This window comes from Vulpes lagopus, chromosome 16 (assembly GCF_018345385.1).
Source record: "Vulpes lagopus strain Blue_001 chromosome 16, ASM1834538v1, whole genome shotgun sequence".
In the NCBI taxonomy this organism is placed as follows: Eukaryota; Metazoa; Chordata; class Mammalia; order Carnivora; family Canidae; genus Vulpes; species Vulpes lagopus.
Window position 1 is genome coordinate 3,683,229 of NC_054839.1, and position 17,232 is coordinate 3,700,460.

A 17,232-nucleotide genomic window follows, 5' to 3' on the forward strand; every position below is an offset into this window, starting at 1 on the left:
CTTAAAAAAAAAAGAAAAAAAGAAAAAAGGCGTGTGGAGGAAAGAAAATTCTAGAAATGAATTTTTAAAAAAATGTGTGCGTTGAAGGGAGCACCACCAATTGTATCAGGTTATAAAACAGGGTCCTAAACATGTAAATAATGATCAGGTTTGTAATTCCAATAAAACACAACCGCAAAGAAATCAAACGTAGGTCCTGTAGAGTGTGTTCCCGGAGGGCGGCGGCGAACAGAGGCGCGCTGTCGGCTCAACAGGGCCCGGCCCCGGCTCCGGCCCGGCCCGGCGTGCGCGCCCCTCCTCTCCGCCTCCTCCCCCCGGCGCTGCCCCGGGTTCTCCAGGCCCCTCTCTTGCTCCGTGGGGGTAGCAAGCGCCCGAGGCCCGCGGAGCCTAAGACCCAGAGTGCAGCCACCCAGCCGGCGAGAAAGCACACGCGCAGGTGCACGCACGCGGACTGCGGGCCTCCGCCGGGCTGACTGCGCGCACGAAGCACCGGTCCGGGTGGCGCAGCCCCGCCGGCCCTGGAGCCCCGCGCGGCTCTGCTCTGGGCGCCTGCAGCGCGGCCCTCACAGGCTGGAGTCCCACAGCTCCGAGGGCAGCCGGCCGCACGAGGCCCCCTCGGGCTTCTTCACCAGGCTCGGCTTCTTGCAGGGCGGCGGGGGAGGCGCCCTGGGCTCCGAGGGGTGCAGGAGATGCTGCCAGTCTTCTCTCCCCTCGCACAGCTTCCGCCTCCAGTCCAGGAGTTCCTGCAGGGCCACGCTTTCATTCTCGGAGAGCCTCAGCTGGTGGATTACCTGCGGGAGGTAAGGGGGGACAGGGAGCAGCGGCTGCTGTGAGCATAGGGGAGGTGAGCCACGCGGGCTGCCTCGGCCGGCCGGCGGGGCAGAGCACTCCCCAGGGCACTGCTGCACGGGAAGCCCTCCCCACCCCCCACCCCCCATGATGGCAAACAACAAAACCTGTAGGACGGACGGGACACTGGCTAAGGACATAACCCTCCAGGTGATTCCAGAGGCAGTCTCCTCTGTTTGCCCTTTGCCCTCTATTAGCATATACATTCTTAGGACATCTCATGCTTTTTCCTCATTCATCACAGCTGCGAGGCTACTTGTAATAGAAGTTTTTGGGTTTCTAAACGTTCACCAGGATTCCAGGGTCCTCCCATCTGTGCAGTACCGCTCAACGGCCTTGAAGCGAGCATGACCCTACTGCTGGCTACAATGGCTTAACCCAGAGATGGGGCAACTCAAGAAGGCCCATTCACCGTCAGCGTCTACAGAGAATCACACGAATACAGAAATGGTTTCCAAGGGGGTGGGTGTGGCCAAGGACAGCCCACTGCCATATCAGAGGAGCTCAGGACAGGCAGGGTTATCTGCACTTGAGAACACTGCAACCTCACTATGGCATCAGAGTGCTCTAGTTTGTGACCACAAATCAAAGCAGTGATCTCAACTAGCAGCTGTGAGCCCTGTGTCCACAGAGACAGATCTTTAGGAGCCATTGCAGGAGAGCATCATGACTGCAGTTGTATGGGCTTCTTCCTTTCGCTTCTGAGCCTACCATTTTTCTGGCCATTCTAAAGTGAGTGTGCTAGACATCACTATGGGAATACTGGGGAGAATTCTGGAGACACAGGATATCTCAACCCACTGCCAAAGTAACTTATTTTGTGCTGGTGCCCTTCTCAGCCTCTCCATCAAAACCAAAGAGTAAATGAAAGCAGGACCTAGCGGTTGGCTCCTCTGTGAAAGCAATCACTCGGCAGCAAGGGCAATCGGTGCTCTATTCTAGAACCAACACCTACACCTGGACTCCCGAGCCTACTACCTGTCATGGAAGAAGAATTTAAAGCTAGAATCAAGGAGATGGGCAGAATGTCAAGACAAGGTGATAAACCACAGAAGCTGGGCAGTCAAACCCAAATCTGCAGCGCATAACGAGATTTCTAGAGCCGGTTACTAGCAAAAGGAGGTCCCCCAAATTGTGCAGAAAACCAGAGAAAAATCGTGTGTGAAAGATACGACTGTGACTGTCCTGACCCTGAAGGGACCTCCAGGATTCCATGCTGAAGCAGCATGCCCTCTGGAAAGGGTCTTTTTCTCCAGTGTCCAGGACTGCACCTGAAGGACCTGGAAATGAGATCCTCCTGCTGGGACGCTCCTGAGGAAGCCAGACTGACTCTATGCTCAGGGAAGTGAGCCAAGAAAGGGAGAGTGTAAAAATATTTTTTAATAAACACTTTAGAGTGCTAAATATGTATCAAGTACTTTTCTAAGCACCTTAGAAGCATTAACTCAGCAATCCTCCTGAGAGGATTGCTCCTGTACAGCACCCAGCCTTTCATAGATGAGGATATTGCGACACAAAGAGGTGAGGTAATTTGCCCAAAGTCACATCCGGTCAGCTCCAGAGCGTCTTCTGAAGTCTTACTCTGCCCTGTTTATCACTGATTGAACAACTGTTTTTCCAGGACCCTATCTAGGCTAAAGGCCATGCTCTCTTTCTCCTTTCCTGACTTCGGATCCAGTGGAATCTATACGCTTCCTTCACTTCTGTATGTTAGCTCCTCTACTCTCCACTTGTGTACGCTTGGCGATTACATTTAGCTGCAATCTCAGTCACTGTATGGATACTGAGCACCTGTATATATGTTCCTTGGCACATGGTCAGCTCATAGTAGTGATCTGCAAAAGATACTGCCATGGGATTCGTTCTTATGAGAAAGTATGTAGTTGATGGAAGAATATTTCTACCATCTCAGCTGATTTTTCCTCCCAACTTCCTTGAGGTATCATTTGTGTTAAGTAACATAACTTCACATTGATCTAATTAGAAACAAAACAAGAAACCTTCACATCTGCATAGGATTTTGCAGGTCATGGCAGGTTATTGTTCCCATTGTAAAGATGAACAAAGAAAGAGATAAATTACCAAAATCGTAATCATCGGATAGCTCTGGCAAATGGAGAACCAGCGAAACTAAAATTATGGACAGGGAGAATCTTTCTCAACAGATAATTACCAGCTGCTCCCCCCACCCCCCCACCCCCCCCACCCCTTCCTGGGACTTTGCCAATCCTGAGTTCTTCTGTGGGTCTAGAGAGCCCTTTCTAGAAGAAAGAGAGACCATACAATATCTTGCAGTTGTAGGAGATTAGAGACACAAATCAGGAATTGGAGGACCCTCAAATGATGAGCATTTTCCCCAAGAGACATTTGTTAAGTTGTTCAGATGTATGCAGGAGTGCTGCCTTAGGCCAAAAGCTTATAAAAAGCAGAGTGAAATCTGCTACAATGTCCGAGGTGCTACAGAAGCAAGAATCTGGGGTTGGGGGGAGCAAAGGGGGGGAGGTAAAACCCTCAAGCACCTGACTAGTCTCATCTTCAAGACTTGCAGATTTTGCCTGGAGTGGGACACACATTGGAGAGCAGCCCGGGGACTCTGAAATGCACAGCTGGAGCGCATCTGTGCATCTGGTCTCTGCTCTCCCAGAGCTGAGGAACAAAGAGACCTGACAAGTTCTTTGGGCCAAAGCACAGCAGGTGCTGCCTGGGAATCAGAGGCAGAGCAGAGGCAGGCTGGTTCTGCACCACAGCTCAGTCCCTGACTGGACTGAGGACGTCCTCTCTTGCCTCTGACCCCTAACGGGATTGGTAGAATGTCTCAGATAGAGTACATTGTCTGCAGCATCTACAGTTTGTTTACCCACAACGCTGACTGTGTGATCAGAAATTACACGTGGAGAGACCAGGAAATTCCAAAATTCGAAATTCCAAAAATCGAAGGACAGAACAGATTTGCAGATGATCCAGATTTAGGGTGAGTTGATAAAGACTTTAAAATACCTATGATGAAATGCTTGGGAGAGAGGAAATGATGGACAAACAGAAGAGATAGCCCAACAGACACACATGAAAGGAATTCCAGAAAGAAAAGATAGACAAAGAATGTGACAAGGCAATACTCAAGGAGATAAGTCTCCAGAGCCCGCAAAGGGCATCAGTATACACACAGTTAAGAAGCTCAGCAAACAGCACAAAAGACACACACACACACACACACACACACACACACACACACACGCCACTGCCAACAGCAAGAAGATATAGGGCGGATCATAGTAAAACAAAGACAGAGGAAAAAACTTTAAAATCCAAACAGAAAAGACACATTCCATTTAGTGGAACAACAATGAGAGGGAAAGTTGACTTTTTTTTTTTTTTTTTTTTTTTACTAGATCACTGGTTTATTATTAAAGGATGTAACTCAGGAACAACCAGATGGAAGAAATGCACAGGGATGGAGAAAGGACAAGGAACTTCCACATCCTTTCTGAAAGCACCACTCTCCCCAAATCTCCCTGTGTCTTCCAACCTGGAAGCTCTCTGAACCCTCTGCTTTTGGTTTATTTATTTATTTATTAAAAAAATTTTTTTTATTGGAGTTCAATTTGCCAACATATAGCATATCACCCAGTGCTCATCCCGGCAAGTGCCCCCCTCAGTGCCCATCACCCACTCACCCCATCCCCCCACCCACCTCCCTTCCACTACCCTTTGTTCATTTCCCAGAGTTAGGAGTCTTTCATGCTCTGTCACCCTCATTGATATTTCCCACTCATTTTCTCTCCTTTCCCCTTTATTCCCTTTCACTATTTTTTATATTCCCCAAATGAATGAGACCATATAATGTTTGTCCTTCTCCAATTGACTTACTTTACTCAGCATAATACCCTCCAGTTCCATCCACGTCGAAGCAAATGGTGGGTATTTGTTGTTTCTAATGGCTGAGGAATATTCCACCGCATACATAGACCACATCTTCTTTATCCATTCATCTTTTGAAAGTGGACTTCTAAGCAGAAGCCAGGACACAGCGAATAGCAGATTCAAGTACTGGAAGCAATTCAACCTAAAACTATTCTCAGTAAAAGTATTCCCCAAAAAGTGAAATAAAGATATTTTATTTATTTATTTATTTATTTATTTATTTATTTATTTATTTATTTATAAATATTTTATTTATTTATTCATGAGAGACAGAGAGAGAAAGAGGCAGAGACACAGGCAGAGGGAGAAGCAGGCTCCATCCAGGGAGCCCAATGTGGGGCTCGATTCCGGGTCTCCAGGATCAGGCCCTGGGCTAAAGGCAGGTGCTAAACCGCTGAGCCACCCGGGCTGCCCTAAAGATATTTTTAGACAACAAAAGGAGGAAATTTTCCATCAGAAGTCTCCCACTTTTTTTCAGGTGAAGGTACTTGTGAGGGTGAAGGAAAATGATCCCAGATAGAAAAATGGAAATTTAAGAGAGAATTAAGGACACCAGAATTAAATCCATGGGTCAACCAAAGTTATATGCTTGGGATGTCTTACAGACCATACATTAGCTGTAGAAGAAGAAGGCATGCTAGTGACAATCTGCAAAAGCCAGGAGTGGTTACGTGGAGTTTAGATGTTCCAAGGTTCTAAAAGTATTGGTAAAATGACCAAAGTAACAAAATTCCCTAAGATTCAGTAAATCAAAAAATGCATGCTTTCTTCTCTAGTACAACTACAGAAAACACAGGGAGAGAATGTGTAATTGAAAGTTATATAAAGAAAATGTGAAATCATAAATACTCAATTAATATAAAAGAAAGCAAGAAAGGTACAAAAATGATATAAAAATGGAGGCCTTCATAACAGGACCACATTTTCAGTTGGGGCCACTGCACGTGGCAGCATCAGTCTGCTGACAAGTGACTTCCTATGGCTGCTCATCTGACGGAGGCTGGTGGGGAGAGATTTTGACACAAAATGTCCCAAATTCCCTGAGCTATTGCTTTGCTGTGTGGGTAAAAAGGGGGACTCTCTACCCTTTCCAAGCTTCTCAGTGTTTACTAAAAATATCTTAATTCCCAAGTATATTATGAAAGGTGAAACTTATATACCCAAACCATTAGAAAGCATTTTCATAATGAGGATATTGATGTCTTGAATAATGTAGTAAGTAAAGAAGAACACCATTTTTGCATCAACAACCAGGAACTTTCTATGCTTCCTTGATAAGCAAAAATTTGACTGATGTTTGCAATAATCAACTAATGCTCAGAATAAACCCCTTCACTGAGAGATCCCATGGAACTTTATTGTCTATTATGGAGATTAATAGGCATTGAGTAAAATCTAATAGGAACAAAGATAGTTGCCAGAATGGTATATATAAGATGGTAACATACTAGCATTATTGATCTTCCTTTAAAAAAGAAAAACAAAGAATTCTCACAGGTTATTCCTTAAATGAAAGTTAAAATTCTGTGTAAGGATACATGGTAGCTCACTACTTGCAACATAATGAATGAAGTTCAGAGGGCTTTTAAAAACTATGATCTGTGAGATGATAAAGTGCCCCGACTAATGATGCTTAATCTGCATTATTTAGATTTATTGAATTTATTAGACTATGAGGCACAAAAATAACACTTATCACAGATACTAAAAGAGCTTTAATATTTTAGAATAGCAAATGGATGCAAGTATGGATATTATTTAGATGACGGTCAAGTAATACATAAACACTACAAAGTATTCACAGTGTTACTCAGTGCTGTAAAAAACGTGTGAATCAGTGTTTCGCCATTCTTTAAATTTCAAGTCCTATTGGTAATAACAAAAACTCTCACAGCTTCCTCTACCATTATTTCCTGTTTCATGATACATTATTCCTAAAACGGCAATAATGCTTTTTAAACAAAAATTTTGGTTTTGGAAACTTATAACTACAGAGAACAACACACTGTCAGTTACCAGAGGGATGATATAGGAGGTAGAGGCTAAGGAGGGTACTTGTGATGAAAAAACAATTTTTAAAAATTTAGTTGTAGTGGTGAAAGGGAACCATTTCTTTTCAGAAAGAGAGGAACTGACACTGGGGATCAGGGATGCAGCTGGAAATGAGTGCCTAGAGTCTGCTGACTTCACCCCCTACCCCGTCTCATTTATCCTGATTTCTTTGTTGACTAGAGGGTGCCATATTGGTGTCTTCTAACTTGAAGCTCGTTTACCACTGCTTCAACGATTTATCTTCACCCCACGTCACTTCAGACAGCTACTCACTTATTTATTTTCTTTTGGGGCATGTTTTATATTATAGTTGTTGGACACAAAATCATTATCTTTCAGAACCAAAAAGCAAGTGTTATGACTGGGAACATAAAGATGGTCCCATATCCATGAACCCTTGGGTGTCCACACTGTCCCATCCCTGTGCTCCACAAATATCACAAATACCCTGCCTTTAGAGGAACTTTGAAGGATGCAAAACACACAGCCATCTTAACTTTGTTGCACATGGCATAGAGATGGAGTAGCTCAAAAAGAAAGAGATTTTTAAAACATTTTCCCCATTTTCCTGGGACATATCGCTTATGGAGGAAGGTCTGGAGAAACTTCACAGAGAAGATATCATTTGGTCTGAATGATTAAAAATGAGTTTGCAAAACAACAACAACAAAAAATAAAGTTGCCACCACTTGGAAAGGGGGAAAGAATAAGTGAGAAGAGGTGTTTTCATAGGCTTTGATGTAGACAAGCGCCAGCAGTGACACTGGACTGAATTCTTTCACAGAAAGTCACCAGTCTATGAACACTTTTGTCCTCATTTGAGCGGAGGCAGCATGGCTGACAGCCCAGACCTTAGAAGTGGAATTCTGGGCTGGAATCCTATATCTGTCACTTAATGGCAGTCTGGTGACCAAGCCCACCAGCTTCCTCATCTGTAAAGTGGGATCACAGTTACAATCTAGCTCAACAAAACAGATGAGGAGTTACCTGAGTTACATATGTGGGCTCTTAAAAGATGGCCTTAAAACACTAGCTGGTGCCCTGCAAATGTGGGGTACTATGCTTCTGTCATTGTGAACTCTTGGATTTGAGAAAATCCCTAAACACTGCTGACTTATGATGAGTCAAACAGATAACATAAAATGAAAGCACTGCTCACAATTTAGGGCCCTACAGAAATATAACATAGTCTCTTCCTTATCAACAAGAAGCTCTCAAAATACTGGGCAACACACTGGATTTATAACATACCTATTATATACATTTATACATATTTATATATGTGTGTATACTATATAGTGTGTATACTAAAGAAAGTTACACAGGAAGAAATGAAAGGTCCAGAGAATCTTTGAATTTCAGGAATAATATAAAACAGATTTTAGCGAATAATTTAAACAACTGTTAAATGTAATGTTTCTGAAATAGGGATTTGTATATGTATTTTCAGGGGTCCTCAAGTTCTTTGGAGAATCTAATGTTTTTTGCATTTTTCTTCTCATGATATTTTATCAAAAGTACTACAAGCATGCTTTGGATCCTCTGAATACCTACTTTTCAAGTTAGTGCTCAGCAAGGCTTTATTCTATCACTTCGTATGTAATTTACAAGCAAGATGACACACATAATATTACTGATATCATTGCAGACCAATGAGAAAAGAGTAAATGGGTTTAATATGCAAATCAGGCCTCTCCCCTGAGAAAGAGCTAAGGGATATGACAGCATGGGTGAGATGAACAGTTGCCTAGCAGTTCAAGCTGAGAGAAGTGGTAGGGTCTTAGGTTCATCAACAGCCAAGGATGGTAGAAATGGACCAAGTTCATGGAATCTGAGTCAGGACCAAATTCACTTTGTCATCAGTAATTTCCTTCCAGCTAAACAAAATCATACCTAGCACAAATGTTATAAACTTTAATTTTTTGCTCTTCTGGCTTTTGTCACACTGCATTTCTAAATTTGCTTTGGTTTTATAGCTGTAAGGAGAGGCAAAAGGATACAAGAGACCTTATGCAACAATGTGTGTCTACATTTAATTACCATTATAATAAATTAACTTAAATGTTAAAGGTTAAGAGGAATTTTGTTTCCATTTAAAAAGGGTCACATAAAAAAAATAATAAAAAAAATAAAAAAAAATAAAAAGGGTCACATAAGATGTGTAAGTGGGAAAATGTTGATCTAAGTGGGTAGAAATCCTTGGAAGTAGAATGTGTTGCTTGCTCAGACCAGGGGTGTCCTTTCAAGTCCAAAGTGAGTAAATTAATCTCTACTCAGCACAACGCACCCAGTGTATGTGGAGAGCTTAAATAGAGTTCCTATTGTGGAACCCTAATGTGTGTGTGGGGGGGGTGGGGATGATGCTTGAGAGAAGGGAGAAAGTTGATCACAATCATCAACCTAGAAAGAATTGGCTGAAAATTTAAGCAAAGAGACATTGATTTGGGCAATCCAAATTGCCACTTGGGAGATGGATTCAGGTAGAAACCTGACTCGCATTCAGAGGAAGACAGGGCAGGATTGAGGCTAGCTGAACTGGGGTTGATAAGGTTAACATGTAGATCAGGGATCAAAACGTTTGAAAGTTGGTTCCTTTCCAAGTGAAGAAGGCCAAGGACTCAGGTGTCCTGGCGAGGAAGGACTCAAGTCCAGGCAGAGGTCTTACAGGGGCAGAAAGTGCACTTTTCCTCTCAGGAGGATGTGCATAAATTTGTCCTCCCAGATGGTCTCCTGACTATTTTAAAGGAGACTCTTTTCATTGGTTTTGCTTGCTCTGTATTGAAATCTCTTCTTACACAGTATATTAGATTTATGTTTTCATTTTTTTTGCATCAACTTGGAGGCATTGGGCATCTCATTCCTGTCAAAGACAGGAAAAGGAAATAAGAGACTGTCTTCAAGTAATGCCAGACTAATCCTGAGCAAATTCTTGCACTTGAGAGGTAGTTCACATGTCACGGATTCAGATACGGCTCCTTCAAACACCATAACACCCTGGGAACTTATTAAAAATGCTCTGTTGCCCTGAAATCACATCAGGTGTGGGTGGTCCCAGACCCATTAGTTACTCTGAATTCAGACATGCCTAGATGGCTTTGAATGGCTCGTGGGTGGAGCCATTGAAAGACAGTGGGATAGTCACCCCAGTCTTTGGGGTGGCCAAAGACTGCAACACCTCAGATGATCCAACAAGCTTATCCTATGCAGTGGTCTGAATGTTTGTGTACCCCCAAAATTCACATGTTGGAATCCTACCCCGCAGTGTGGTGGTATTTGTGGTTGGGGCCTTTGGAAAGTGATGAGGTCATGAGGGTGGAGTCTCCAAGAATGGGATTAGAGCTCTCTCACCCCTTCTGCTTGTGAGGACCCAGAGAGAAGCCTACAACCTGAAAAAACCCCTATCCTGACCACACTGACACCTGGATCTTGGACTTCTAGCTTCTAGAACCATGAGAAATACATTTCTCTTGTTGACAAGCCACCCAGTCCACATAACTTTATTATAGCAGCCCAAACAGACTAAGGCATCCCATGCCCAGAATTATTACTTTTGGGTGTCATGGGGGGGAAACGATACTATTGTATAACAGGTACAAACCTCAAGCTTCTAGGAAAGGATGCAGACCATCTGTCAGCTTAAATGCCTTTGTAAGCAAAAATCAGTGGAAATCTAATTATATTATTAGATGGAAAATATTGTGATTTTTATTTTTAAATTTGACATTTGAAAGAAATACGAAAGCTTCAAAGCTTAGGAGCCACTGGTGATTTGGTTTGAGATAGCAAAAAGTCACAGTTTGACTGGGAGCTGGAACAATCGGCCCCTCAAAGGCACTGACAGATGGAGCCACTGCTCAGCTCCCGGAGCCCAGGCAGCATCATGGGAGTCACCTGCACGTGAGCTGCATGGGATGGGGGCAGGGGGTGTGTGTAAGCTACAACCCCCTGTCTGGCTAGACCACCCCAAATCTATGGCCTCAAATTCTCCTTTCTGCTCTCAAAGAAAGATGATGGAAGGGGAAGCAATGCTATCCACACTCAATAAGCAGGTGCCTCTGAATGCCCTGTTTCAAGCTCCCAGCAGATGTGAGCAGATACTTGAATGACCATGGTCCAGGCATTTCCCTCTGGGCTGGAATACTCATCCGCAGTTAAAATTCTCTCCTTTCGACTACTTCATCGATACAGTAATTCTGAGAAAATAGTGCCACTTATAACACTGGCTATTAATACTTCAGCAAATCACTTTGGGGATTTTTTAAAAATGGGTTTTAGGGGCACCCAGGGGGCTCACTCAGTGAAGTGTCTGCCTTCAGCTCAGGTCATAATGCCGGGTCCTGGGATCAAGTACCGCGTCGGACTCCCTGCTCTAAGGGGGTGAGGGGGGGCTGCTTCTCCCTCTCCCTCTGTGCTATCTCTCTCTCAAAAAATAAATAAATAAATAAATAAATAAATAATAAAATCTTTAAAGGGGGGGGTTATTCTGTATTTGAGAGATCTTGCTGTTTTGGTATTTAGATATTTATTCATGTTTGAGACATGACTCTAGTTTCCATTTCCCCACCCAGAATTGTTTTTTTTTTTTTTTTTCCCCACCCAGAATTGTAAAGTATTTTGTGCCTTCTAATGTCTAGAGGTATCAGGCAGACTTGAAGACAGAATTTGATAAAGGGTTGTAAAGTTCATGAAAGTTCTTCATCTCAGTGGGACACTTATCATTAGTTTGCTCACTTTCCAGGGTCAAAATCCACTGAATCTCTCACAATCCAGAGGGAAACAAAATGCGATGTAAGGCGCTTCATGATGTTTATTACTTAGCTATCTTTTTATTAATTTTCAGTAGTTTTCTATGGTGTCATTAATAGAGTTCTATGAGATGAACTAATTAAAAAATGAGATATAAATTTCTTTACATCCTGTGGATATGCGTTTCTGTGAATAATATTAATAAATGTAAATTAATAATTTGCTGCTGATTTTTACCTTAAGTATTTCCCTTTCAGGATAAAAATAGACTTTGTTAAATAATTCATATGTAAAATCATGTTGCTGTTCATTTGCCACAGAGTTGATTTTTCTATTGACTATTCACCCAAAGGTGAAAAGACGTATTTACTGACATTTGGAAATTAAAAGAAAGAAGCATCTTGGCTGACTGAAGAGTGAACATTAGTGTTTCAAATGCAAATCCCATTTCTACTTGATGCTAACAAGACATTGGAGGAAAAAAACATTAAAAAGTAAAATTCAAAAAGCACAGTTGGTAAAGCCAAAGTCTACCTAAATAGGTCGTAAAGATGTGGCATAAAGTAATATGTGATTCAAAAGAAAAAAAATATTTGATTAAAGCGTTATATATCTTTATACTTCTAAAAAATTTTAAGAAAATGATCTGAATGTGCTAACAGCATTTCTGGCTTATGCAATAAAAGTTGATTCTTTCTAATTTGGAAATAGTTATTTATGTAGTGACTCAATTAAGTTCATTCTTACTATTTTGTTTCTCTTGTTGCTGTTCTGTTTCCTATATTGACAAAAGGTTAAATAAAAGGAAAAATATCTCTTTAAAGGCACTTTACAAATTCTATTGTAAACAAGAGTAGCTATATCTATACAGAGACAATGAAGAGGGCAGGGAAGGTTTAGCTTTTTTAGGGTTGTACCTTATCTGTACATTTTGATTTCTTAAAAAATTTAGTATTGTTCTTAACTTTCATAAGTAATATTATATTACAACACATTTAATATCATTTAAGTGGACATGTATTTGGATTTGCTTTTAGGTAATAGCTATGAATAAAAATGGACTCTGATGAGTGAATGTATATTTCTTCCTATTAATGGAAAGTTATAAAATAGAAATTTATGCTTGTACTATACATCACTCAATGTAATTAATTTGTGACACTTCGGGATATGGATTTTGTATGAGCTCTGTTCTTTTACCTCAATTCATTTAAGACAACATGGCAGTATCAGTGTAAGCAACTAGACTGTAACAAAAATTGATAACATATATTTAGGGTATGTTTATAGTAATGAGATATTATAGTAATGGGGTTCAAATCCATGGAATATATAGAAAAACATAAATCTCTTATATTGGAAATACAGAAAGTAATAGCATTACAATTTCTTTTAAAACATTTTTCTTGGGATTTTATAGGAGACTTACTGCAAACACCAGGAGGTACTTTTGAGGACAATTAATCTACTAGATTTTATCACTCCAAAGAAAAGATATATTCATATAATTTGTGTGTTCAAAAATCTTCAATGCTACCAATTTGCCTTGGTCTGAATAATCAAGTCTACACACTTTAGCAGGTTACAGAAAGTCCTGTATTTTTCAGCCACATTGATTATTCCTGCTTTGTTACCATCCGTTCTCACACAGACTTTGTCAGTCCAATCAGATGTAACCACACCTAGAATTTTATTTCTCTCTATAGCAGCCCCAGTTTGTATGCCCAAATATAGAATCCTCTGAGGTTTCTGAGGGCCTATTTTAACACCATCTTCATGATATTGTCTTATATTCTCTTTTTTAAAAAAATATTTATTTATTCATGAGAGACAGAGGCATAGGCAAGGGAGAAGCAGACTCCCTGTGGGGAGCCCAATGCTGGTCTCCATCCTAGAACCCCAGGATCATGACCTAATCTCAAGGCAGACACTCAACCACTGAGCCACCCAGGCATCTTATATTCTTAAAGCTTTTGGCATGTTACTATCCTAGTAGTTCCTCATAATATGTGAAATAAGCAGGCTCTGTCTTAGTCTCATTTCAAAGGTGCTGAAATTCATCTTTAAAGCCCAAACTCATTTGGCTAGTAAGTGGTACAGTCAGAACACAAATTCAAGTTTGCTGAGTTCAGCTGACCTTCAGAGTGCTAATAAATCACTGGACCTTCCGGAAGTCTTCCTTGGGTGCAGATCGTGAATACGTGTTCTTTCAGTGAAGCAGAAGGTAGTGTGATGCCTTCTACAGGACTCAGAACCACACCGTGTGACCTACTCCCTCAAAAGGCTTCCATGCAAATTGAGCAACAAGACATAAAAGCATCAAGAGTTAGGTGAAGAAAGATGCTTAAACATCACACAACCACAAACATGTCATGAGGGAACACAGCATTAACTGACTAAAGCATAGTATGCATAATTATTGTTGTTGGAATACAGCAGAGACAGAGACAAAACTAATTTCAAGGTGATATATTGGCCAAGAAATTCATATTGGGCTGTGGTTTTGGAGTAAAAGGATGCAGAGGATACAAAAAGGAAGGAAGGACATTTGGGTTGAGTGGGATTGTATTCATATTTTTTTCACTTTCACACTCACAATGACAAAACAAAAACAAAAACAAAACAAAAACAAAAGCACAACCATGAGAGAGAAAAGCACCACGTGATGTGGTACCGGGCATGAGAGTTGGCTTTGAAGGAGCAATAGTATTATGCATACTCAGAAAGAAGGTAAGTCATGGGTGTGAAGTGAGGGAAGCAAGAGTCAAACCATGGTAGTAAGCAGCCTTTGGAGGATGGATGAGCCATGTAGAAGGATCCTTTCCCCCACTTGTTCAATTAGCCAGGATTTGCATTGCTATGTAAGGCACAGTTTATCTGTTAATTTATTAATATCTCATAATACTTTTTCCTGGAAACAACCATAATGTGTGTATTGTGGCATTAAATATAATTAGAGTGAGAAAAAATACTTTAGGAAAGTAGATGTTAATAAAATAATGTAATCCGAGTATATTTTTTAAACAATCAGCTATAATTAGGAGAGGGACATAGTTTAACAACTCCATTGGCCATGGAATTTACTGTGCTGGGGACAACATATTCACTGTCATCAACCTTGATTTTTTCCCTCCAAAATTTAGTTACCAGTTAGGGACATCCACTTGGAAAACTGGAAGGAAACAAGCACTCCTTCACAATCATTAAATGCATCAAAAAGGTCCTAAAAGTATGAAATTTTCTCAGGATTTTCAGTTTGTTAGAGGGGATCAACTTTGTCCCTGAGAAAAATTAAGTCTGTTGGTTTTGAGGAATTTCTGAGAGACCATTTGTTAAGAGTTCTAAGCTTTGGATTTTTATAAATGGTTTGGTGGGAGTACCACTGATCATTATTTGGTATTCAAATGTCTAATAAGCAACATTCTAATGATCCTGTCATTAAAAGATACAATTTTTGATATCTTAAAAATTTTTTACTACAAAATGGAAGCTAAACTTAGATAACTAAGTACCATAAATAATAATGCTTAGCATTACACATACAACATTAAATAAATGATGAAGTGGTATTAGTTAGATCTTAGATAACAGACAAGACACAAACACCACTGGCTCAGTACAAAAGAAGTACATTGTTCTTATTGACACCCAAATGGGTGTTTCTGATCAGTGGATGGCCTTCTGTGTTGTCATGAGTGTTCTCTGCACCTTCTGGCATCTTTATCCAGCTTTTATTTATTTACTTGTTTATTTTATTTTATTCTTTAAAAGATTTTATTTATTTGACAGAGAGAAAGAGAGAGAGCGCAAACACACAAGCAGGGGGGGCAGCAGGCAGAGGGAGAGGGAGAAGCAGACACCCCGCTGAGCAAGGAGCCTTATGCAGGGCTCTATCCCAGGACCCTGGGATTGTGACCTGAGCCAAAGGCAGATGGCTGACTGAGCCATCCAGGTGCCCCTTATATCCAACTTTTAAGTGGGAAGGGACATGGCACACCAGGCAAAGGAAGGTTTGCATAGATCAAACTTGGAAGTGGCTCCTCTCACTATGGCTCCGATTCCACTGAGTGGATGTCAATTACAGGATTACTCTGCATGGTGAGGGAAGCTGGGAAGACCTAGTCAGTTGTGTGTCTAAGAAGAAATGGACTTGATGGGCACGGTGGCAGTCACTGTGACACTGAGGCCCATTACAGTGTCTTTAAGACATAGTCATGGAAAATCATGCAGCTACAGATGCTCGAACAAATAGAGAAAGGGAAAACAGATACCAGGAAGGATTAGAAGGAGAAGAGAGAAGATTTTGCCAAAGGAGGCAAGAGAGGGGAGCAAATCTTTTTTAATCAAGACTTCTCTCCAGAAATAGATAATAAAAATCACCTGGAAGCATATAAAATTAATTTAAATCCACTTGGGCTTCAAAATCTAGGCTTTTTATATCATTGACTTCATGACATTTCTTCCCAATATCACAGTTCAGCTGTTCTGGAACCTATTTCTGACAGAGTCAGAAATACAAAGTGACAGTTTCAAATAATAATGTAATCAGAGAAATTAGAGAAGAATCCTGTCTTCCAAGTGTACTAAGGTTGTAAAATAAATTCTTCTTTTATTTTTCATAAAATAAATCTTCTCACCATAACTAAATGATTACAATTTCAGTGCAACAGAAAATTATGTTTTTCTTCAGCTAGAATTTTGTATTAAAAAATGTCAGGCCACATCCATGAGCATCACACCTAACAAGTCAGGGAATATGCAGCCTGGCTCCCTGGCACCTCTTTTCCCGTTCTTTGTATCTTGAGCAAGAATAAAGCCATATTTGTCTATATTTTCCATTTACAGAAAAGGCAAACAATTGTCCTTCACTTATAGTCTGAGCAGACCAGAGTTTCCAAACCTGGCCAAGGGTTTTGAAGAAAAACAAAATCATACAGGCATAATTGGTATTTCACAGTTAGCCTCTTGCTATAGTTGATAATGTAAAAGTCTCCCATTTCTAGAATTAACACAGCTAATGCTAATTCCAACTTCTCTCATTTAAACATCTACTAACACATGGAGTTAATGTCCCACTGGCCACAATGGCCCCCTTGGCCACCCTGCAACTCAGGTGTGCTCCTGTCTGAGGAATTTTGCTGTTCCCCCAACTGGAATGCGCTCTCCTGACATCAGCATCACTGGTTCTCTGACTTCTTCCTCTGCCTTTGCTCAATGAAGCTTTTGTTGATCTACTTTCTTAAACTCACTACTCAACCCAACCTCCCTCCATACCCACTCTTGTTACTCTCAGGTTTGCTTAGCCTGATTACTTTTCTTAATATGTTTTATTTCCTTTTAGTATATTATACACGTATGTATGTATTACTTATTGGTTGCTTCCCAATGCAAGATTTTAACTCCCATGAAGGGAAGGATATTTGTTTTGTAGACCAGAGGTGCCTAGATCTGTGTCTTGCACTACTTGGTCCTCGGGAAATATTTGTTGAATGAATGAATGAATGAACAAACCTCTGAAAATTCAATTCTGTGCAATTCACTTCCTTAGATTAAAAATATTATGTTCTTAATGCTTTAAGTTGTTTTACACATTGTGCAAAAATATATGCATATAATTGTACAAAGTGGTATACATTGAAAACATACTGTTTACATATATAAAAC

General features: G+C 40.9%; 1 protein-coding gene across 1 annotated transcript in view; it reads right to left on the bottom strand.

Annotated features, from left to right (window-relative positions):
• Positions 1–260: 260 nt before the first annotated feature.
• MYO16 (myosin XVI) overlaps positions 261–17,232 on the bottom strand; it is a 451,497-nt gene continuing 434,525 nt past the window's right edge. Inside the window, exon 34 of the mRNA XM_041730888.1 lies at positions 261–791. Coding sequence (XP_041586822.1) covers positions 564–791 — 228 coding nt within the window. The 3' untranslated portion in view covers positions 261–563. The remainder of the gene's footprint in view (positions 792–17,232) is intronic.